Genomic DNA, 26,274 nt, shown 5'->3' with positions numbered 1-26,274 from the left:
TTGTTTTTCTGGTGGCGTTCCATTTTCGTAAACAGACAAGTAAAAGAAGAACGTGTTTGAAAACTTGCTCAGAGAATGAATTTCAATTTGGCTTCTCTATTAGAGGACTAATTTGCTTTCTATATGCAATTCTGGTGTGATCATTGTTGCATATATTATTGGATTTCACTTCCTATGCCTCTTCCACCTAAACTCATGTTGAGATTCTCACATGGCAGGTAAATTGTCTAAGTTTTACTGAGTCTAAATTCTGATACAATTTGTCTCAGACTTCTTGGTAAAGCAGCAGAACCTTCCACCACATTTCTTTTTCCTTTGTGTTACTAGGCCCAAGTAAGCCTCTTTCTCTGTTGCCTTGACAGACCTCACAGAATAGAAAAGCATGTGGTGGTTTGTATTTTTCTCTTGCTTCTTCCCTCTCTCTTTCCCTCTGTTAAATCAGCTAATTATTTTCTATTTTAATCACATTCATAACACAAAATATTTTATATTCAAAGAAATACAGAGATTCAAGGAACAAAGTTCAAATAAGTAAAACAACAAAAACCTGTTCAGAATAAAATCTTCTTTGCTTGAATTAACCAAGGATGACACTTTTTATTTTTTGAGTGCATATACAAAAGGAAAATAAACACAAAGTTATAGGCGCAAAACTGTTTATTCAAGATAAATGTGATTAGGACCTCACTGATTGGTTGGTAAAATCTTGCTGAAGGGGTTATGCCTTTCTAAAGATATTTAGATAATCCACTCAAGTGGATACATGACAACTGACTATTCTCCTTCACTTTTAATCTTACATTCTGTACCAGACAGAATGTATGTCAGTACTGTAAACACACACACACACACACACACACACATACATACACCCAAAGCAAAGCAAAGCAAAGTAAAAACTTTTTTCCCTTTCTTAACTTTACTTTTGAGACATTGATTATAACCTAGATCTTGTTTAACGAAATGCATTTCTATGGAAGAGAGAAAATTCCCTAGATCAAGGCTGAGACATAATTATGAAAAATTCAGCCAATAATACAACTGGTTTAAGGTATGCAAATCAACCTGAGAAAAGAAACTTTCCTTCTGATACTGTAATTTGGTCATGTTAGGCTAAGTTATAACTTAATGTCATGAGCCATTAAATCATAACATTAAATTAATGATCATGGCTCAGATGGAGGCATGGGCAGTTTTATATAATATGCAAAGGGAAAAAGAAAGAAAATGGTAATGTAAATCTTCCTCAGTACCATCTGGCTTATTTTTTAAACCCATGCCTCTTCAAAACAGTGGGAGGAATAAACAATACCATTCCTGATTGGCTAGGCAAATGAAAAATTCTCCAACACAAGCAGAAAGTCTAATATTTTCTTCATTTCTTTTTCTTGCATAAGCACTGAGAATCTGCCTTACAGAATCAAAATCTGTCAAATTTCAAGAGCTGAAATGGCCTTAAGCAAACATCTGGCCCAGTGATTTTCAAATTTGAATGGGCACAAGAAACACCTGGGGGCTCTTTAAATATGCAGATTCCCTGGCCCATCCCTAGAGAGTCCGCTTCTGACAGTGCATTTTTAATAAACTTTCCAAGTGAAGAGAGTGTAGATTGTATGTGAACTTGCAGAAACATTTCTTTTGTCTAGCTCCATCATCTGCCAGAAGATAAACCTGGGATTCCCAATGCCATTGATTTCCCCAAGATCACCCAGGTCAGTGGTCACGCAAATACCTTGACTATAAAATAAGATACTCTGCACTCTCTGATACCGTACTACTTCCACAAAGAGTCCCTCAAAAAGTCTGTTAGCTCATATTTTCCTTTTTATTGTGACAAGATATTCACAACATAAAATTTACTATTTTCACCATTGTAAAATGTACAGTTCACCGTCATTAAGTACATTCACACTCTTGTGCAGTCATCACCGCTAGCTATCTCTAGAAATTTTTCATCTTCTCAAGCCAAAACTCAGGTACCCATTAAACAAGAAGTCCCCTATCCCTTCACCCCCAGCCCCTGGTAACCACTATTTGACTTTCTGTCTCTACGAATTTGACTATTTTAGGTATGTCATATAAGTGGAATTATACATATATCCTTTTGTGTCTGGCTTATTTCTCTTAGCATAATGTCTTCAAGATTCATCCAGATAGCTCATGTTTTGATTTGCTGAATCCTTTTAATTGCTTGCTCAATATAATGTTCTGGTCCTTTAAGAAATGAGGTTCTTTCATTTGTCCAACTTTAATGATGGCTGCTAAATGAGAGAAAGAATTCAGAAAGGACAGTCCTGGCTGAGTGAAATAGATAGAGCCTGGAGGCAGGCACAGAAATGTGAAATGCATTTTCTGCGTAGTTGAAAGTCACTTGAAAAGAAACAAATGAAAAACATGAGAGAGAGAGAGAGAGAAACAGACAGACAGACACACTAAGAAAAGGACAGGAGAGATGGATTAAACTGAGAAAAATTAAGACGTCCTTGAGGTTACCTTGTGCCCAGATTAGTGAGTAGAGCTATGCAAATGAGGTTGTTAACAGGTATATTCTAGAAATGAATTGGTACACACTGGTATAGATGAGATCTTGGGGCAAATAGAGAAAGAAAAGCAAATAGGTCAGTAAAATGTAAGCGTCTATATTGCTATTTGAGAGATACTTTTTGCACTTAAGATTTATTTTCATTGTATATACTTACTGCCATGAGTATTTTACAGCTTTTAAGTAAGAAAGGAAGTTATTTATGTTCTGTTGTAGAAAAAAAGCCTAAATTAAAAAAAATCAATATAGTCGTATATCCAATTTTTCACTTGGGGGCAAGGCCAGATAATGCTTCTGAGAAAAGGTATTTTGACCAAGACCTGAAGACCAAGTAGGAGTTAGCCAGGGAGACAAGAAGAGAAAGGGTATTTGGGGCAAAGAGGACCTCTTCTCTTGACCTGGATAAGGCATACTTGCTGTTTAATATTCAGCTCAGTGTCTTGTACAAGAAGCTTTCTGTGTCAGTGTTATAACATAGCCCCCCCAAACTTTTTCACATTCTTCCATGGCAGCATGGAAGCATGTCCTATCCCCTTGAATCTGGGCTCTGTGACTGGTGGCCCAACAGAATATGGCAGAAGCGAACCTATGCTGGTTTCTCCCCCAGGTCTTAAGAAGCTGGCGCCTCAACTTCTTGTCCCTTGGTATGGTTGCCCTTGGGACCCGGCGATTACACTATGAAAAAGCCCAAATTGCGCTACGGAGAGGACTACACGAAGAAGAACTGACCGCCAGCAACTGACTATTTGCCAGACATGTGAGTGAGCTCCCTTGGAAGGGGATCTTCCAGCAGCCAGTCTACTTGCTCCAGGTGATATCACCAGGAGCCCAGACAAACAGTTCCCAGTGAACCCTGCCTGAATTGTAGATTCATGTACAAAACAAGTGACTACTATTATGTTAAGGTGTTAACTTTGGGTTGGTTTGTTATGTAGCCAAAGTTTACCAGGACACCTCCCTGGATCATCCCCGTAAGGTAGGCAGGAGGTGCCTCCTCTTCTGGGAGACCAGAGGACTCTGTATTCACCTGAATCATATCCCTGTCTTCCTTCTCCCCAAGTCCCACCACTACCAATTCCTCTTTGCGGCCAAGTAAGGCTCTTATCAGCCTTCGGATCCTCAAACCTCTTTATGGTTCTGTGGCAGATCCCACGTCTCAGTGGCTGTCCTTAAAAGTCACATTTAGAAATACACTCAAAAATACGTTTCTACTATGTGTATACATGGCATAAATTAAAAAATTCTTTTAGGCTATTGACGGGAAATGAATTTACAGTTGTCTAATCAATCCAAGGGTTGCATCCCGACAGTGACAACTGTTTTCTACTCCAAAACAGAACATGTTAACACTTGTCCATAGCGGGTAAAAATGCAATCTACACTCATTTCAGTTTTTAAAACTGCAACGTACAACAGTTTTCCAACCATTTGTGAAATTACTGTAAAAACTAAAAATAGGATTTATGGAATAAATCATTGGGAAGGATGCCTGGTCAGGCAGTTCATAAACATACAGGTCTCATTCTATTTGGGGCCACAGCCTTGAACTGAATCCAATATTGAATTGTTGAACTGAGAGCAAAGGACTGAGGTGAAATGTGGTTGGCTCCTGAGAGCAAATGAAATGCTGCTTTCTGCAGAGAGTAACTTTTTCTATAACTCCCAAGGAATAATATATTGTAAAAGGTGTTGGAGATGAATAGAAATTAGAGAGAAAGATTGAAATCTTCAGAGAATTTAAGATTACATTTATACTACTAATAATATTGAATGGTCAACTTGCTAATCGACCTCTCAAGGATAACAATGGATGCAAGAAAAAACAAAAGTAACTTGTTGCTTTCTCACTACTAGGTTACAGACATTCTTCCATCCAGACTAATATGATCTCCAGTAGGGAATGATTTATTTCTCCCACATTCATGGAACTCTCTTTTATAACCAGGTGTAATGGCTTCTTTTACCTCTACGGGGAATGGCTGATTTATGCATAGACCTTTGTTCAATAACCTTTCTTTAAAGACTGATGTTGTTAAAAATGAAAAAAAATGTGAACTTTTTGACATTTTATTTTAATATAATTTAGGAAACCATTTAAACTGCAAATGGATCTCATGTGGAATGAAAAAATCACATGCTGATAACCTAAATTATTTTGAATACTATTAATCTTCGATTAATACCTGAAAGGTTTTCTTATCGGAATTATGAATGGCACAAGAGAGACACTTATGAAGTTCATTTTAAAAATAATCTGTAAATACAAGACTGGAGATTCTTTTATTTGATCCCTCCAATCCACAATTTCAGAATTTTCCAACAGGAAGGGGGGCATTGCTACCCATCATATAAAGGAGTATCTTATTTATTTATTTATTTATTTATTTATTGCCTAGAAAGTCTGCCCTCAAAGACCCCTAACCCTCAAAAAAACTTTTGAGGTTGGAGGAACGGAGCGGGAGAAAGTGATGTGAAATTCTTTGACTTCTTCTGTCGTCAAACTTTTCCTGACCTTTTCTATTCTTGTTTGGAGAAGAAGGCCTGAAATTATATAAATCTTGTCCAGGTTCTGATGGAGATCAAAGGAAGTGAGTGCATAGTCTCATACTTCTGGTTATCTTCACTGCTACTGCCTCACAGGATAAATGTAAAACAATTTTATTAATTTTATTAACATACCTATAAGCCATTGATGTGACTTCCGATGTTGGTCAGACCGTTTAAGAAAAATAAACTACTGTTACTGAAGTGTGTTTCAGGGAATCTCAACGTCTGGTGTCTGGTTGAAAGAGAAGGGTGGCAAGTCAACTGATTTCCCCCAAAGAGGTCATTATGAAAGGCAAAATACCTCTTTTTCATTTTCAGTGTAGTATGTTTATTCTCAAGAATATGAGTATTAAGGTTTGTTTGTATCTGAAGACTTTGAAGAGTTTTTCAAACATGAGTCAATATTGACATTTAAGAACTAAAATCTACTGAAGATTTTTAATCTTTTCTTGGTTAGAAAAGACAAAGCTTTAAAAAAAATCAGTTTCAACACTCATGGTAGCCAATATTTCTGGCACGGTTTTATTAATTCACCCATTCCTTATTAAATAGCTTCTCACTCTACCCATATGAGGACTGTGCCCTTAAGCAGTCTATAGTGAAAGAAACGATACAAAAATTTACTTACAAAATTTATATGTTATACACCTGATAACAGTAATAACAATACTAGCTATGTTTACTCGTTGCTTACTACGTATCAAATACCGTTTTATGCACTTCACATATATCAATTCACATCACACTCACAATAGCCTGATGAGTTAGATGTTATCATTTCCCCCGATTTATAGCTGCCTAAACTGAGGGCAATTGAGAAATGTGTCCATGGTCAGTAAGTATCAGAATCATTAGTTAAACCCAGGCAGTCAGGCTTCAAAGCCCACACTATTAAATGCTATCCTCTCCAGACCCCCTAAAACAATACAGAAAGCATTGAGTGTTATTTAAAGGGCAAAGAAATGCCTCTGGGAATTGAGAGGGAAACGAGATGTCTTCTAGCTTGAGGGCTCAGGGAAAAAGGGAGGATTTGAATATGGCTTTCCTTGCAAATTAGGTTGTATCTGGGTAAACTGAGATGAGGAAAAGCACTCCCAAGAAAAGAAACAGGTCATCAAAGACACAAAAGTAAACTGGCTAGCTGTGTGTTTTAGTAAGAGTGAAGGGTGCATGGAGAGGAAAAGTAAGAAATAAGATTGGAAATTGAGTTTGAGGGCCAATCCTGCAGGGCCAGGTGAAGGAGTCTGCAGAATATTCTGAAGGCTTTGAGAAGTCATAAAAGGTGTTTGAACAGAGGAGTCGTATATTTTTTCATTCACTTGATGAATACTTATTGGCACCTATCATGTGCTGGGCACTGTCTTGAGCCATGGGCATATACAAGAGAATAAAGTAGATGAAACCCCTGCTTCCATGGAATTTATAACATAGTTACAATCTTAGCTATGCTTTACGAAGCTTAATTGAGATGGCAATCTGCGGGTTGGATTGTAGCAATGCCGTGGGCAGGAAGGAGTAGAGGAAGGTAAAGGTAAATAAAAGCATGGATTAGAGCAGCGGTAAGTGGACTGGAGAGTAAGGAACGGGTGCAAATGATTAGCGACGTAAAATTGATAGATCTTAAAAATGAACTAGAAAGTAAGGCGAGTGAGAAGGTGATGTAGAAATGACTATTTGGTTTGAAATTTCTCTGGCTGAAAAGATGGTGGTGTGATGAATGGCAGGACAGGAGACAGACTTGGTATTAAAGATATGGCCTATTTGGGTCGTATTGAGTTTATGATGTTCGTAAGACTTCGAGTAAGAAATGTCCCATACATGGTAAGAACTGTGGGATTGATACTGGAAAGAGATAAAAATCTTCAAATCACTGGATTAAAGGAGATGAACAAAAGACTGTTTCTAGTCTAATACCCAGCACATAACCGACACTTTGTAACTGCTGGTTGACTACTGAATTAAGAGAATGAGATTAATGAAGACAGAAGAGACAGTCCAGAATAGGTCATCAGGTAAAGAAAGAAGAATGAGTAGTAACAGAGGTAGGAGAAAACTAGTAGAATATAGCACCCCAGCAAGTCAAGAGATGAGAAATTTTCCAGAAGACTGCGGTGGACTACAATAACAAATTATGCATACATTTCTAGGGCAACAGGACTTGATAAAAGAATCTGCATTTGGAAGTTATGGTGGTTTCATACAGAAGTGTTTCACTTAAGAGGCAAATGTGGAAACAAGACTGAAAAATGTAAAGGAAAGAAGGATGTTTAGGAAGTAGGAATATTTTCAGTAATCAACAAATTCCTATGAAGTGAATGATTTGAAACTTGCTTTTGGTTATCTTGGGTCTTTGCCTGGAATGCCGAATCAGTTTACAGTAATGGGTAGGAGAGCAGGATTAGTTGAAGGTCAGAAGGTCAAACTTAGGTTCAAATACTGACTCCTCTCTGTATAGCTGTGTGACCTTAAGAGAAGTTACCTAAACTTTCAAAGCTTCAGATTTTTCATCTGTAAAAGGGGTAAGATCATGCAAAAAAAAAAAAAGGCGGGGGATTGTTATATCATGCAAGCAAAGCTCTTAGCACACTGCCCAGCACATAGTAATATTTTTTTTAATGTGAGACAGTATTATTATCTAGCCTAATAATTGGATAAATAAATAACTGAATTAAATGGTGATATTAATCCCAGAAAACTAAACATTTCTTTCATAGGCTTTTATTCTGAATTATTTCCCTCCTAATCTGGTATGATAAAACTCAAGTTGATTTTCAAAGACGTATTGATAGTAATAGCTAAATTACTGAAACTCTCTAATTTTACTCTCCCCTACTGAATATGGAAATAATAGTACCAACACCAGAGGTTTTCAGTGAGAATCAAATTAGAGAATTGAAGTAAAAATGCTTTGTCAGTTATAAACAAGGAACAATTTAGTTAATTTTATTCTCATTAATTAACATAACTTTAATCTATTGATTTTAAAGAGTATGATATTAAGTTTATATCTTTAGTTTGACTTTTGTTTAATGGTAATTCATAAAACTAATAAGGATCTTTCACTTGAAGAAAGCTTTTTCAAAGTGCTTTAAATATTTATTACCTTATAAGAGCCTCAGAAAAGTTCTGTGGGGAATAAAAGACAGTCGTTATTAGGGGCTATCAAAATTGACTTTTCAGTATGCACAGTGTCTTCTTACCTATGTGAGCCTTTCTTTTAGTTTGTATATATAAAATTATAGAATCCAATGACTGAATTACAAAGTTATTCAACTTAGTGCTTCCCTTGTATCATTCCAGATAATAACTAACTTTAGTGGCAATATCCAAAAAAATAGGTCCTAAAGTTTCGATACACTGAATTAACATGTTTATATATGAAAGGGACCATGGTAAGATGGCTTAGAGTGTTATAACCCTTATAATCAAGTGATTAAACTCATTGTTTTATATCGAAGTTACTGTTTGCCACCACTGGATAAAAATAAATGGATTCTTATTTTCTATATTTAGTCTTCCCTGCTATAGGAGATAAAACACCAGTCTTGAACATTTGTCCTCATTGACTTTATTTCTACACTTTTAATTATTTTCACTGTTTCTTTTTTGGATTTTCTCTTGTGATCTACAGGGATTTCAGGGTCCAAACCTGGAACATAATAAACTACTGAATATAGTAAGATGACAAGCTGTGGCTCTTGAATCTATTCCTGAGTACTGCAATCCATAGTACTGTGACTGTGTATGAACTTTTTACTGTAGAATAAAAGGTAAATAAAACTTTTCCATGTTTATATAAGAGAAGAAATCAACTGGCCTTATTGGAAAGAGTTTTTCAAGATCTTGGATAGATTACCTAAATACTTTTACTTTCTCCACAGTATGAATTTTACACTAAAGTTTTGCTAGTTCTTTGCCTTTTTTCACAGTTAAAACATTTAAGAGAGTCTCTAAAGCTATGTCCTTTTGAAGAGCAGAAGATGGCATCATTAAGACCAATCCTATGCTACAGTAAGTAATATTTTAGAGACTTTTAGATATATTTCTGAATGGAGAAATTCAAGTAACAATGACATTGATTTCTGTGTAATATTATGTATTTCTATGGAGTCCATGTCGATGCCCTTCAGTTTTAGATCTTTGACCTAGATCTTTTTCCAAATGTTAGATCCACATTCATAACTACTTCAAGGGAGGTGATATTTTCACCTCTACTATTCATAGACGCCTGAAAACCAGCCACATTCTTTTTTTTTTTTTGGTTATCCATTTTACTTTTTTACTTCACTGATATTTTTAAACATCTTTATTGGAGTATAATTGCTTTACATTGTTGTGTTAATTTCTGCTGTATAACAAAGTGAATCAGCTATACTAATTTTTAATTTTTATTTTATGTTGGAATGTAGTTAATTAACAATGTTGTGATAGTTTCAGGTGTACAGCAAAGTGATTTGGTTATACATGTTCATGTGTCTATTACTCTTTTTCAAATTCTTTTCCCATTTAGGTTGTTATATAATACTGATCAGAGTTCCCTGTGCTATATAGTAGGTCCTTGTTGGTTATCCATTTTAAATATAGCAGTGTGTACATGTCAATTCCAAACTCCCTAACTATCCCTTCCCTCCACTCTTCTACCCTGGTAACCATAAGTTCATTCTCTAAGTTGGTGAGTCTGTTTCTGTTTTGTAAATAAGTTCATCTGTATCATTTCATTTTAGATTCTGCATATAAGCGATATTATACGGTATTTCTCTTTCTCTGACTTACTTCACTCAGTATGACAGTCTCTAAGTCCATCCATGTTGCTGCAAATGGCATTCTTTCATTCTTTTTAATGGCCGAGTAATATTCCATTGTATAATTGAAGAATAAAAACCATATGATCATCTCAGTAGATGCAGAAAAAGCTTTTGACAAAACTCAGCACCATTTATGATAAAAACTCTCCAGAAAGTGGGCATGGAGGGAACATACCTCAACATAATAAAGGCCATATACGATGAACCTACAGTTAACATCATACTCAATGGTGAAAAGCTGAAAGCATTTCCTTTAAGATCAGGAACAAGACAAGGATGTCCACTCTTGCCACTTTTTTTTTTTTTTTTTTTTTTTTTTTTTTTTTTGCGGTACGCGGGCCTCTCACTGCTGCGGCCTCTCCCGTTGCGGAGCACAGGCTCCGGACGCACAGGCTCAGTGGCCATGGCTCACAGGCCCAGCCGCTCCGCGGCATGTGGGATCTTCCCGGATCGGGGCACGAACCCGTGTCCCCTGCATCGGCAGGCGGACTCTCAACCACTGCGCCACCAGGGAAGCCCTCTTGCCACTTTTATTCAACATAGTTTTGGAAGTCCTAGCCATGGCAATCAGAGAAGAAAAAGAAATAACGGGAATCCAAATTGAAAAAGAAGAAGTTAAACTGTCACTGTTTGCAGATGACATGATACTATACATAGAAAATCCTAAAGCTGTTACCAGAAAACTACTAGAGCTCATCAATGAATCTGGTAAAGCTGCAGGTTACAAAATTAATACACAGAAACCTGTTGCATTTTCTATACACTAACAACGAAAGATCAGAAAGAGAAATTAGGGAAACAATCCCATTTACCACTGCATCAAAAAGAATAAAATACCTAGGAATAAACCTATCTAAGGAGACAGAAGACCTGTACTCTGAAAACTCTAAGATGCTGATGAAAGAAATCGAAGATGACACAAACAGACAGAAAGACATACCATGTTCTGGGACTGGAAAAATCAATATTGCTAAAATGACTCTACTACCCAAGGCAATCCACAGATTGAATGCAATCCCTATCAAATTACCAATGGCATTTTTCACAGAACTAAAACAAAAAAATCTTAAAATTTGTATGGAGACACAAAAGACCCCGGATAGCCAAAGCAATCTTGAGAAAGCCGCATTCTTGACTTCTCTTCCCATAACTATTTTTCCTCTTTAATTCTGCAACTCTGTAAGGCACCCAGTCATGCCAAATGGTAAGCAGTCAGTGACTCCTCACTGTACCTCACATTTCCCCCTCACCTCTTCCTCCCATAATCTACATCACAATGTTAGTTTTTTCCCTCCAAATAGCTCACACATCTGTTTCCTTTGTTCAACCTCAACACCTTAATGATCATTTCTTGCTTGGAATATTACAGAAACAACTTTCTAACTTTTGTTCCTGGACAGGTCTCATATCCTTCCAATTCATTCTCCTCACAGCTCCCAGAGCGATCTTTCAAAAACATAAGTTAGGTTATTCCATTTCCTTGCTTAAAAACGTGCTGTGACTTCCCACAGACTACAGATAAAGTCCAAACTCTCAAAGATAGGCGGACAGAGGGAGGGAAAGACAGCTAACACATACCGAACACTTTGAGCGCAGCACTCTGCCCCTCTGGTGGGCATTCTACGTGTATTCTATCAGTTATTCCTCACAAAATCCTGTGAAGTATTATTTTCATTGCACAGAAGAATATAACTGAGACTTAGAGGTTAGGCAATAAGTGGTCTTTCGGCTTACAAGGCTTATACTCTATCTACTATACCATGCTGCCTTTCTACATAATTTAGCCCCAGCTGATCTTTCCAAACTCATTTCTTATAATAATCATACCCCACCCATAGAGAAGTACCTTTCGATTCCTGAACTACCCAACTGTCCAGGACTTTCAACACGCTGTTTCCTTCCCTTTTGAACTCTGTGTATCTAGCCAACTCCTAACACATTCTTCTAACTTTCTCTGAACAGAAGTTCTCAACCTTGGCTGGACATGACAAGCGTGGACAGGACATGCTGTGATCAATCCAGTTTGAATCTCTGGGGGTAGAACCCAGAGATCAGCATTTTAAAAATCTCTTCCAATGTATAAGAAAGACTGAAAAACACTGTTCTAGGTGAGTTTCCTGGCCTCTCTGGCAAGCTTACCTCAATCATCTTCTGTTTTTACTAGATCCTGTCTAGCCCTCTACTGTAACACTCATCACTCTACCATACAATTTTGTCTTAGCATAACTATCTTCACCTCTGGAATATAAGCATCCCAAGGGCAGAAATCATACTCTAATGCAGAGGCTTTTGAATATATGCTACACACTGATCCAGTATGTACACACACACGCACATATATGCAAACAGTTGAAACCAAAACTGCAGAAAATAATACCGACTCTTATTTAAGAGTGATGGACTCTTGTTATTTTCTATTCTATTAATTTTATTCCTTTCTGTTTAAAAACATGTGGATTGATACTCATTAATTACGTAACCTAGTACTTTGATCTACGTTTGAAAAACATCTCTCTAATCACATTCGTAATGCTAGTCCTAACACCATGCTAGGCATCCAACAGGTATTTAATAAAGATTTGATGAATCAATCAAAGTTCTTAGGGAACATATATATATATATATATATATATATAAAATGGTTTGTATATCAAAAATGGCAGGCAGACATCACTAGGCAAAAGAAAAACATCAAGGTAAACTTTCATAATCTTTAGACACCAAAGGAGAACGATTAAAAACTACATATAAGACTCAATTCAAATTATAGCAACAAAAAGGAATACACAGAGGGTTTTCTTTTCTTAGAATTAGGAATCTTCAGATTACCGCTCTCTTTTCAGATGCACCTAGAAATATGACAATCCAATTTATTCAGGATACTAATTTTGCTACTGAGGTTGCATTCTTCGTTCTTCCTTAGGAATGAATCAGTGGGCCAAGATACATTGTGAGCAACACTGAAGAAGCTAAATTCCCCAATTTCAATAACATATTAGAAATTTAAGGTAGCTTAATCAATTTCCAGGTGTACTCTGATGTACAATTCAAAATTTATCAACCTTGTCTCTCTGGAAGCGTTTTGTTTAATAGAAGAGCATTTCTACAGTGGGTGGGGGAGGGTGGGAGGAGACATAGGTAAAACAAATGAAATTAGAGGAGGGAGTGAGTTGAGAGATACGGCCTGAGACATGACCCAGAACACAGATGAGGGAATCTCAAATATTAATTGCTCCATAGTCTCTCTTGCTGAGAAAAAGACCCTAATTATGCCACCTTTATGACCATCTCTCCCCACCACATACCCATCCCCGCACACCTTCTTTACAAGCTGGTATTACAATTATCTCTTGGGGGTGCTTAGAGAATCAGTTAAGATTGGTGAAATTCTTGTGAAACATTAGTAAACATGCAGAGTCTGCATGTTTAACTAACTATTTTCAGTTAGTTACCCACGGTTTTATGTTAGAACTTAGAACTGCGACCATCTTTACCAGTTCTCTAAGGCCCAAAGCAGGAAATGTTTTGGACACAGGAAGAATCTGATTCAATTATGAACATAGTTCTTCATTTTAAGAATAAATTTGCAATTTAAGAATTTTCAAACTGTCACCTCTTAGGGCTCTATATGGTACTCTATAAAAATACATTGGCTTTAAGATTCCAGTTATACTGTCAGAAATAACAATACTTATAAGAAAAAAATCTCCTCATCCTAAAGCACAAGGTCAAATATAATGACTTTGCTCTTAGTAAGGAAAGTAAATAACATTTTTTTTCTAATATAAGGAAGAAACTTGAATGGCTTTCAGAGTGGAATTAATCAGGTTAATTCCATTCAGGAAGCATATACTTCCTAATACATGTATGCTTATCAAACCCAGGAATTGTAATTATTGCTGGGAGAATTAAACATCCTATGAAGTGGATGATAAGCAGTGATAGTCAGGTAGTCTAGTAAGAGCTGGAGTCTCCACATATAGAAACACCGATTGACAGTCACAGAGAAAAACCCATTTTCTGACCCCCTGTCCCCATTCAGCAGCATCTGTATAAAGTAAAACATCACTGCTTTTGGGTGGACAGATATATTGAAATCTGTTGGGAGAGCCGCTGCTCTGGCTAGGCATTTGGAGTTTCCTTTTTTAATATGTAAGAACTATTCTCGCTATACAGCATGAATCAAACAATGAATATAATGCCACCAGCTTCTGCAAACGAAGTGAAAGGCATACAGTTACACTTTATTCCCTCACACATATTACAGAACATTCGTTTTGTTCAAAATTTTAAAAAAGTTATCTTTGGAGGGGAAAAAAAGCAAACACTTCGATTTAGCTGAAATACTGAAACTGCATGTAATCTCCTAAGGTATGTGGTTTCATTTACTTTCAAGTTTGCCAATTTCCATTTGTTGCTTTTAAACCCCAGTATCTTGATTTAATTCTATCAGTTGAAATGTGCCATTAACAATAATCGATAGTTTCAGTAGTTCAGAGTTTTACCATGACATCTTCAAATCTTTCATCAAAAGACCATTATTCAGCCATCTGACTGAAAATCAGAGCTGGCTATAAATGTCATTCCTATCCATAAAATGTAGTTTCAACCTCAGGCAACTGGAATCTATAGAAGACACAATATTAACTGAGAGGGAATGAGAAATTGTCTCTTTTAAAATAACACTGGAATCTTAGTTAGTCCTACTATAGTTAAGGGAAAATGATATGTCTACGGTTTTCAGGAACTCTAAGGGAGTTTTATATGGCTTTTAAGAGTAAATACAGTTTTATGAGTAATATAGAATAAGCTAAGAAAGTTTCCTCGGCACCATTTCCAACTATTTTTGAAAGAGATCAGAAATCTAAACACAAAATGTACTTTATTCTCCATTCTTCCACAGTAAACATAGTTAGGAAACACTGCAGTTTTTTTCTTTAATGATTCAGAATCTTGCAGTTTCTCATGATGAGAAGTTTGTATATGAATTTTCATTGTATAAGTACTATAGATATAAATACAAAAAGTATAGGAGATAGATGGATGTATCCTTGTTTTGCCCTCAACAAGACATCCATCAATTTAAGAAATATTTTATTAAGTCCCTATTATAAAACTGAGTCACTGGATTTATTTTTAAAAGGAAACTGCTTTAAAAAATCCACTTAAAGTTTTACTCTTTATTTACCATAGCTGAGGGGAGTATGTGAATCCACGTATCTAAAATTCTAGGGTGGCTTTATGGGCATGGACAAGGAGAAATAAAATTTTACTTATGAAATACCATAAATCAAATATGTTACAGCAGCACATTTTCTAACTGTTTACCTAAGAGTGACCAAAAAACGAACTTTACACTGCATTTCCATTCACAAGCCATGGGAGATACCTGGGAAGATAAAGTCAGGTGTTGTTCTAAACAAACTACCTCCAAATGATCAAACTAACTCAACACACATTGTGGGGGAGCCAGTGGGGGCCGAGGATAATGATAAAGAATGAGGAATCCAAGAAGCTCTAAACTGCCACTGTCATCTACTCTACATACGAGAGCATCCGAGTAGATCACATGTCCTATCGAAACAGAAGAAAAGAAGGAGAACAACAAGGAGGGGAGGAGATGAAACTTTGCTTAATATGATTTGATTTTGGAATTATTTTTCAACCTAGGATATACTATCCCTTTTTTCATCATAATTTTAAAATATTAAAAAACTGAAGTTAGTCCTAAAAATGGATCCTATTATTCTAACACTCCAAATTTTCTTTGCGGTACTAGTAAACTTCTTATATCAAGTCAGAAGACTCAACTATACATAACGAAACTCCATTGTAGGTCAGGAAAATTATGTCAGGTCCTGAACGTAGGCATCAGGAGCCTTCCTGAACTACAGAATAAGATTCTCACCAAGACTTCATGTAAACAAAACTACCTGAAACTTCTGTTTTCACTGTTTATGCATATGAAATTTTATAGCAAGAATTCTTGTTTCTAGGAAAAACAATTGTCGAAAATTGTGTGATCATTAACTATGACAGATTTAGCTATATCATTTTTATTTTCACAGATCATGTTAGGAAGAAAGCTATAAAATACCAGATTAACATTTCAAAACTTACTGGCAAGTAATGAAGGGAAACTGATTCAGTTAGCAACGCAAAATAAAACAGACAATTCATACAGATGCTTTCCATGTAAAATATTAAATAAACACTCAAAAATGGCAACTTTTTCAAATTTAATAAGCCAATCCCTAATTTATTCTTCTGAGCAAAGTTTCTTCTTATCAAAGCTCTAGCTTTACGGGCAAGTTTTTCCTGGTCAAAACCACACACTATTTAGAAGACTGGGGTATTAAATGAAATAATAAATGATTTTTCCTTTTTCCTCTGTCTCTCTTCTTCTAGCCCAAACGCTTAAATACATAAGGCCATGTAAAACAACTATTTTAGTTCGTCCACAGCGTATCAATTACAAGGACAAATGCTGAGAATTCTTCAACTGGATTCACAAGAGGGATAAGGTAGAAATGCTTGACTTACTTGCCATTGTTTCATCACCTCTCTTACTCCCTTGGAGTCCTCTAGGAGCCTTTCCTTATGGGTGGCATCCTGCAGGACGTTGGCAGTTGTTTCGGCTTCCGTAATCCAGGCAAGAAACTTCTCCAGGTCCAGCGGGAACTGTTGCAGTAATCTATGAGTTTCTTCCAAAGCAGTCTCTCGCTCACTCACTCTGCAAAAGAACAAATGTCCAGATGCAATTCTCCTCAAACATCAGAAAGGCGCACCCAGTGAATCCCACGAAAAGAGCAAAGTCCAGGGGACTAAATTGTAATATACGAACAAAGGGGTGAGTTGTTGCTAAAACTGCTCTTCAAAGCATCAACCACTAGAATAGCGTGTGTGTGTGTGTGTGTGTGTGTGTGTGTGTGTGTGTGTATTTGGACTTTTAGACTTTTGAAAGTTCACATGTGAATTTTACAAAAAAGAATTTTTTAAACTTTTTAGTTTCTGATGGTCAATTTTGAAAGTTTATTTTAATATGCTGCAAAAGTTTAAGCTAATCTTTATAGGTAAAACCCTAAAATCTATACCATGCTTATCTTTGATGTCACCTGAGGCAGGAAATCATGATTAGACAGGCCAGGAGAAATGCAAACCTAGAACAGAAAGTTGAACACTGAAAGAGAAGGGGACTGAAGAACAAAAGAGAACAAAAAGACTAAGAAGTAGGAAAACCATGTATTTCATAGAAACCATTGTACAAAATGTAATTTTGCATAACACTATCATGTTCTAATTGTGTTAGCTTTAATTTCCATTACCTGATGGTCATACAACTGAGAATATTTTCCAAAAGAAAAATTTTATGCGTAATGGAAAAAGTGGAGCCTAAAATCCAGACAGATCTGGGTTCAAATCCCAATATCCTCTACCAAGTGTGTGATATGACAAGTTACTCAACCTCTCTGATTTCTCATCTGCAATACATATTGCTGTGATAAGAGCGAAAATACAACAATGTGTGTAAAGCTGAGTGCCTCGCACATTATGTAGTCTCATATTACGGTTGCTCAAAAATGTTAGTTCCCTCTGCCCACATCCCATTCTCATTTCTCTAATCTTTTAGACGGAATGAACCAAATTCCCTAATGACACAGAAGTCTAAAGAAAAGTTATTCATATTTTCTGACAATATATATAACGCATGTATTGTGGATACACACACACATGCCCTCAGCAAACATCTACATAATAATAGCTTGGGAAGGAAAATTGCCTGAGGCAATAACAGTCCCATCTAAAAAAGATTCAGGTAAATTTTGTCTGCAGTGAGGAAATTAGTACTCTATTTACATGCCATATTTGCCTTCTATTATTACACAAACACTTTCTGGGATTAAACATAAGCTAAAAATGGATTTAAAAAAATTGAACACTTGAATATGATACACACTGCTTGTTAAGATGTGATTGTCAATAATTATGCAAAACTGCAATTTATTTCAGCAGCAACTTTATCATGGGATGTGCAAACCAGGCAATAAACAACTCCTGCCAAGCCAGCGGCAGCAAAGCCCCCGGAAGAGCTGTTTATTCATCATGGGTGAGGTTTTTGCTGAGCATACAGTCTTCCACAGTGTAGTTTCGGTGCTCATACTGGATAAAAATCTTCTGTCTGCATTAACTGGTGGAGGGTAGAATAGGTTTATGAGGATGCAGCTACTGGAAAAAAGGAAGCATTGCACTAAGCTATTTATCAACTCCTAAATAAACTTGAATACTGCACAGCTGAAAGGTAGCTTTGTGTTCTGGTTGGGCAAATCAGTTAAACCTCGCAGAGTTCAAGGGCTAACCTGAACTGCTGGCTCCCTGCTTATTTAGTTTCCAGGCAAATTATCAATGCAGGGAGAAATATCAAAATATCGTTATTTGCTTATTTATTTATCTTTTTATTTAATATGATTTAAAAATTCAGAACCATTGCAACAACACTGAGAATCTTAATGTTATAATCTGTCATGAAACGTACAAATGTACAGGTTGAAGCATGTGTAATTGCTAATGTTTGACCATTTCTGACCTACAAAAGGGGCAATTTCATCCCGTTCAACCTAATATTTTAGGTTGCCTCGTGCATTGCAAATCACTAAGATTTACTCCACCACCAGCTCCAAATCTGGCATAGAAATAAGCTGTCACATTGCAGAAGACAAATGCAGGGTTAGACACTGATATATATTCTAACATACTCCAAATTCACACGAAATAAAAGAGCAGTGTGAAACTCCCTCATGGCAGAGTGAAGCTTGGAGAATTAGATACTGTGCATTTTATTACCAGCTTCATCATCATCATGAGCTGCACCTGATGCATCTTAGCTCCTCTGTCTTTAAAGAGAAACACCACTTCCCTCTGCTTCCAGAGAAAGTAACTAGTAAATAACTTTCTAAAATGTGATGCACATAAATCAGATGAAAGGGTTCTACCGAGACAATGAGATTTCCAGCCAAATCCTACCACTGAGTTTGCTGCTTTGTAAATTAGGCCCTTAGGGAAGAGCAGTAACTCTTTCAGGACCCTAAGGCACTGTTTTCCTAAACGATACCCTCGTGGTCTGAAATACTGACAACATCAGGCTGAATGTTTTCTAGTTTGGAAATACGTTAACAAAAATTCAACGGCAGCAATAGCAGAAAAATCTCTTTGATCAGAGGTGAGACTGTTATTTCCTGCTTGTGTGGGAGACTTAAGGCTGCATCCTTTCTCCTGAAATCAATCTATGTACACTGAATTCTTAAACTTTAATTGTGCCAAGTCTAGACTAGAAATGAGTCAAGGGTACTTGTATGCCATCTTTGTGCATTCCAAATAGCTCTGACTATATGCCATACTTTAAAATTTTCCGTTACCATATGGCTTTAAATGGCTTATATGATAAAATAAAAATGTAGAAATAATAAGAATCATAAAGAAACAAAAAAAAATTGGCCTAGAACAAAACTAAAGATCTGGAACATCAGGCTTCCCTGGTGGCGCACTGGTTAAGAATCCGCCTGCCAATGCAGGGGACACGGTTCAAGCCCTGGTCTGGGAAGATCCCACATACCGCGGAGCAACTAAGCCCGTGTACCACAGCTACTGAGCCTGTGCTCTAGAGCCCGCGAGCCACAACTACTGAAGCCCACATGCCACAACTACTGAAGCCTGCAGGCCTAGAGCCCGTGCTCTGCAACAAGAGAAGCCACCGCAACAAAAAGCCCGTGCACTGCAAGGAAGAGTAGCCCCAGCTCGCTGCAACTAGAGAAAGCCCGCGCACAGCAACGAAGACCCAACGCAGCATAAAAAATAAATAAATAAAATAAGTCTATTAAAAAAAAAAAGATCTTGAACATAGATTTTTTTTTTTTTTAAATTCCCCTATCCAGATTATCAAATTATAGACCCTGGAGAAAATTCGGCTGAACTTTAAAAGTAAGAATGACCAGATATCATAAAATAGTAATAATGCTTTACAAGTATAATCTACTGCATTGGTTACGTACTTTTTATATAACAAATTTTAATTACCAGCAATTCCAGCTTTATAATGCATAAAAATAGCTGAGAATTTGATGGAGTGTGGAATGGGACAGTGACTTCAAAAGGTTTTACTTCTATTCATAAGGGCACCATACACCAACCTCCATATATAAATACAGGCAGGGTGGTTCCCAAAGTCTGTTCCGCAGCCCAGCAGCATCAGCAGCAACTGAGAACTTATTAGAAATGCAAATTCTCAAGCCTTGCCCTAGACGTACTGAATCAGAAATTCTGTGTGTGGAGGCCAGCAAGCTGTAGATCAAAAAGCCTTCCAGGTGATCCTGATATATGCTAAAGTTTGAGAATCACTGACGCTAGAGACCAAACTTTGAGAACTACTGGTGCAGTGGATGCTGTGCTGGACCCCTCTTCAGGACTAGACCCCTCTTCAGGACTGAAGTATGTTTTGCTTTAGCTTCTAGGAAAGCAACTGGAGGCAGGTTGCATCCAGTGACTGGTTAATGTGTGGGCTATAGAAGCCTGGTCCCCTTGCTCCGACTCAGGACAATTCGGGAAGGGAGCGGAGAGGAGGAGGGTTGACTGATGTTGTGGCTGCAACTGAATTAAAGCCCAGCTTCTCCTTCCGCCCTACTGTGCCTCCTTCCCCTTCCTCTCTCACAGGTGTTATCCTGAGAGCACTCTCCAGAAAAAATTCCTGCACGTTAATTGCTTTCTCAGGATCTGCCTTTTGGAGAACTTGACCTGCTGAACTGTCACACTAAATAAAAATTTGAAAAATATACTTGTTACAAAATGTATGTGGAGAAATACATAACTATACTTGCACAGATTGTGGTCTCAAAAGGAGACAGGACGGAGGATTCTCATACTCAGCAATTGAGCCTGAACAGCCACTGCACCTTTGGGTGCCCTTTAAGGAGATCTATAGATAAGGCAGAGTTGCATTATCACCAGTTAGAAGCAAGAATCTACTGAAGGGGCAAAGTGCTGGAGCTATAAGGCTTAGTGCAATCCTGCAACTGCCCAAGAAGGTGCTCATCCAGAGACGAGTCTGCATAAAGGGGAAAAATCACAGAAGGCATGTCTTCAGTACCTCCATTTTCTTTTTAAGAACTGATTATCAATGATGCAATCAGATAAGTAATAACTTGCTCCTTCATACACACACACCATGGTATCTCTGAATAAATCTCTAAGACTCCAGATTTTCTGTTAAGTTGAATATCACTAATTTCTTATGGGTCAACCTAATACACAAAAAGCAAAAGAGAAAAGGGAAACCTACTACTTTCCAAGGTAAGGCTGAAGAGCTTAATTAATGTATAGACAATATTCCATGATCAGATACATGGATGGGTGATAGTTAATCAGTGCACTATATTATAGGACTTTTAATATATGCATATATAATAAATATATATATAAGCAAACAGAAACAAGCACATTGAATATTTTTAGGGAAAAAAAGGCTCAGTCTGATATAGAAGGCTATTTTGCCCAGGTGTTTCTGAAAGTGTGACAACTGGGGAAATTCACAGCACTTAGTCTTCTACTAAATAATACTTCCATCTGTGCCCTGGTATTGTCATGGAGTAACCAAATACAACACTCTCAATCTTTCCTTCTTGGTTTATTTGCATTTTAACCACTAGCACTTCCTATGATATTTTTAGGGGAAGGATTACAGGATGACTTTCTTTTTTTTCCCTTTTTTTTGTTGTTAGACATAGATCACAGAAAGTGAGTACCTTAGCAGCAACCACTTGGACTTTGGACCAAAAGATTTCTGGCAACGTCAAACACTACTCATAGAACCAGAGTTAACCTGACATTCAAATTCTCTGTAACCATAACAGTCTCTACTAGTTTGCTAGTAAATAAATTAATTTTGATTAAAAAAAATAACTCTACGTTGTATTTGCAAGGGGCAGCTAGAATTTTATTACCCATGGCTATACAGCAGTTCGTAGAAAGGATTCCTTTTAATCTCCAGCAATTCTATTAGTAATGTACACTAATGAAAAGCATTAATCTAAGTCAAATCCTTCAATAATGCTTGGATTAGTATCCCGTTAGTTCCCTTTCTAGCAACAATTCTAAGACTGTGGCTTTATTTGTCTTTGGGCAACCCCCAAAAGGGTTGTGGCAATGAGAGGATGTTTCTCTTTTCTCCTCTGTTATCAAACTCTAAAGTGAGAAATATACTCTGTCCTTTTAATGGAACAATTGACAAAGGGTGTGAGATGAAGGCTGTAAGGTCCAGCATAGAAAATAAAATTGAAATCTAATAATCTATATAGCTCTTTAAAGATTTTAAAGTATGCTCAGATTTATTCTCTCACCATTTCACAAGGTATCCCCTATTTTTTCTACTTACAGTGTGTTTCTCTGTTTCTTTGTATGCTTCCAGTTGGATGTTTCATTCCAGTGGGTTCAACCTCCACACAGATTATCTTTAAATCTGAACCTCATTCTTATTTCCACAAGCCTACCAACATCTCATTCATTAGGTGATCCATGCATCTAGTCCATATGTATTATGTGCCAGGATTTATGCTTGGTGATGCTGACACAAAAGTCAATGAGACATGGACATGGACTTCGGCATTTAACATATTCAACTCTGGTGGGGGAGACACATAGGTAAACATTTAACTATAGTTACAATATGATTTCGGTTATAGTTCATCTGGATTCCCTACCAGTAGCCCAAATGTAATATGCATCACACTGTATTCATGAACTTATATCTCAATTTGCCAAACAAGTGATAAACATTTGTTTATCAAATAAGCAAATGTTTATCTTTTTAAACGTTTGTTTCTTTTTCTCATCAAAGGAAGTGGGGATCATCTAGCTGGGCTTTATCTTAAAATACAGTGATGGATGCTCAATAAAAGTTTGCCTAATTGAATTGATTTTCATACAAATCAGAAACCTTTTAGATATATGTCATAGGTTACTGCTGGTTTCATTTTGCTGTTGGGAAGACTGATTCTGAGAGAACCATAATGACTTTCCCAAAGTTGCACACAAGTAAGTGGCAGAACTGGGATTATAGCCCAGGTCTTGCATCCTAAAAAAGAGGTTTTTCTAACTCTGAAAATAGATATTGGTGTCCACTCCTCTCTGATATATTCATTGTAGTAAAAGAAAGAAAAGTGCAGGAAAGTTTATGCCTCCGAATCCTGGCCTTCATTTTGGAGCACAAATTTATCTATCTGTTACTTTACCGTAAGCGGCATCATTGAAGCACATATAAACCTACCCAGAGGGAACCCACACATGCAAAGATATTCTCTCACCCTAACTCTAGTAGAAAGATCTAGCCGGTCTTTGCTTCAACACAAAAAAAATCCATTTTCAACACAAATCTGCTGGTTTTCTGTTCACCGACATATGCATTATGAGGTTTTCATCTCCTCTCTCCTGAGGTCTGGTACTAAATTACTCAAACTCTCCACAGTTAATTGCAAACCACAACCTAAATGTTCCCAAAGTATTGCTGATTAGTTCTCAGAAAACTCACTCCTATCTTTCGTCACCCCAGACAACGCAGGATGACTTTCTGACATATGCAGAAGCAACACACTTGCACGAAGAAATAGATTAGTCCTCTAAAGATAAACCAGTTTTGAAGCTATCTATTTAAACTTTCTTCAATGCTACAGACGTTTTAGTAAAAAATATATATCACCTGAACTTTATCTTTGGATACTAAGGGAATATAGGTATTATCAGTCATGTAAGGAATTTCAAAATACACGTTCCATCTCTTTTATTTTTTTACTCTGTGGACATTTTTAAAATTGAGATTTGCACAATATATCATTAGAGAAAAAACCATAATTATACACTTTTCCTAAAAGCATTGGGATATTTCTGAAAAAAAAACGTTAGGAGACAGCAGTAAAAATGTACTTTGTACTATTCTTTGTATTACTCACTTGACTTGTGTTTCAGGCATTTATCACTGAGAAAAATAAATTGATAAAAAATATACAAAATATTATGAACAAGTGCAGTATTCAAGATACTACCTTGGATGTTAACAAAAATGTTAACATTCTTTAGTCTAAGATCTGTGTTTTATATTTTTCTACTGATATAATACCTTAAGGCACTATTTGGAGAAGTTTAAAAATAATGTCAGAAGTAATTGATTACATTTGGTTTGGTTCACATACAGAGACTCAAAATATTATTTTGGATATTTACAGAACTGTAAAAAACCTTTAGAAAAAATGTACAGTTATACTACCATCCAGATGAATACAAACTTAGATTAGGGTTGGGTTTATAATTGGACACAATTTCTACTCTAAATAAATTCTCTCTGATTTGTAATAATGAGAATCTTTAAGTTGGTTTTGGTCACTGGTAGTGTTAATCTCTTTAAAAGATATATTTTCCTAATTGTTGATAAGCTAGATTGAGTAGCTTTCTTCTCTTCTAAAGGATATATGAAAACTAGGATAAAAACCAATGAAAAAGATCATCTCCTGGAAGTCTCACAAGACTGTGCAAATATGCATCCCCATCCCCAATAACTTAGAAAAAATAAAGAGAACAGTAGATTGTTAGATGCTGTTATATAATATTCAGAAGACAGCAAGGCAGGTTGGTTCAATTTTCTAAGATCAAAAGGCAAACGTATAGCAGATTCCCTTTAAAAGGAAAGAAGTGGCTGAAAACATATCAACTGATTATATGAACTTACAGTAGAGGTCTCCCAATGGAATTTAGAAATACGAACGATTTCATAATTCCTGATATGAACTTCAAGTTATAGTCTCTAAATATTTGTGACTTTTATTACTCAATTCCTCATTCAGCACTCTTGTGGTTAATAATGCACTTTTGAGAGTCCTTTAAATTCAACATTTATTGTTATAGAATTTTGCACTAAAACAATGCTCTTCAGTTTTCAAGCTCTTCTCTGTGTATCTTCTCCTTTGATATGTTAAACAACTAGATGAGGTTAATGGGGTAGGTTGTTATTATCATCAACATTTTATAGTTGAGAAACCTGACTTTCAGAGAGGCTGGGCAGTTTCCAACGTAAGTGGCTCTAGTCCACTATGACATTCTCTCTTAAGGTAGACTTGCCAATCTCCCTGTGAGGTAAACATAATGGATATTAATATAGTACTATGCTCAAAAGCGCCTCATTTGCTGTGATGATTATAAGAATTAGGATTATGGTGTATATTTGTGTGAAGACAAAAATTATCATTCCTTTGCTTATCACCTTCAGCTGCCACCTAAGAGACCTATTAAAATGAATACTGCACTTTGGACTTGAAGTAGGCTTGAGGATTTTATTTTAAAAGAGGGCATTACAGTCAGGAATAAAATATTTTTATTCTTATGAAATAATAGAAAATTATAGTACATACGGTTGTGACCTTCTCATAATGGTAATTTACGTTTGCTAATGATACCAAGATAATCTGGAAATCTGTATCTTTTGAGAAATGTTTTACACTAAAATGATCTAACAAGAAAACCAAACCTTTGTATGTTTCTTTCCTAGAAATATTACAGTAAAATAGATACATTTTAATAAGACTGGTTGGGAAATGAATTAATCTCTCAAAGTGACTCTGTCTTGGTAGACTCTAAAAGAATTGCCCTTTTAATTTTCAATCCCTTTTAATGACTCAGATATGATTTATAAGACTTGTAGGATTACAAATAACTTGAGCTAATTAAAACTAATGATCAAAATAAAGATTTAAAGTTTCCTGCTTTCTTACTTTTAATTACTATGGGGAGAAACTACATTGAAAAGAACTAGATTATGTGAAATATACCGATGGCCTTCTATAAAATCAAGTCAAATTTATGAAGAATAGTAAAAAATTAAGGATTTATTTTTTCAAGTAAAACTACAACACTAAAGGAATAAATCTGAGGGCTGCACGTACTTTCAAAAATCCTCTTACTTATGAATGCACCGCTTATAAAAGGCTCTATATCTTCATTATCATCATCATCATCAGCTGTCATCATGAACTTACTGTAAATTCCTTGAGGACAAGGATTGACGCCACAGTTCCTGGCACTCAACACTCAATACATTAAATTAAAATGAAATAGGCACAGCTTCTAAAAATGAGAAGGTCACAATCCCTTGTTTCTAAAACACTGATAAATTAGAATTATTTCGTGATGCAAATTTACTGAATAATAATTTATATTTGTATAGAATTTTAAAGTTTATACATTGCTTTCTCATATACTATTTCAGTTGAACCTCACAGTAACTTATAGATATCCTCTTGTTTGTTACAGAGAATTGACTGCATAATAGACTATTACTCAGTTATAACT

At 36.2% G+C, this 26,274-nt stretch overlaps 1 protein-coding gene across 19 annotated transcripts in view; it reads right to left on the bottom strand.

The window, feature by feature from the left end:
• DMD (dystrophin) overlaps nucleotides 1–26,274 on the bottom strand; it is a 2,843,071-nt gene that overhangs the window by 489,379 nt on the left and 2,327,418 nt on the right. For all 19 annotated transcript variants that reach the window (XM_079909736.1, XM_079909735.1, XM_079909718.1 and 16 more), the window contains one exon: nucleotides 16,438–16,627. In XM_079909736.1, the coding sequence (XP_079765862.1) occupies nucleotides 16,438–16,627 (190 nt within the window). The remainder of the gene's footprint in view (nucleotides 1–16,437; nucleotides 16,628–26,274) is intronic.

This window comes from Stenella coeruleoalba (genome assembly GCF_951394435.1).
Source record: "Stenella coeruleoalba genome assembly, chromosome: X".
Taxonomy (NCBI): domain Eukaryota; kingdom Metazoa; phylum Chordata; class Mammalia; order Artiodactyla; family Delphinidae; genus Stenella; species Stenella coeruleoalba.
The sequence above is the reverse complement of the archived record's forward strand: the minus strand, read 5'-3'. Positions and strand labels throughout refer to the sequence as shown.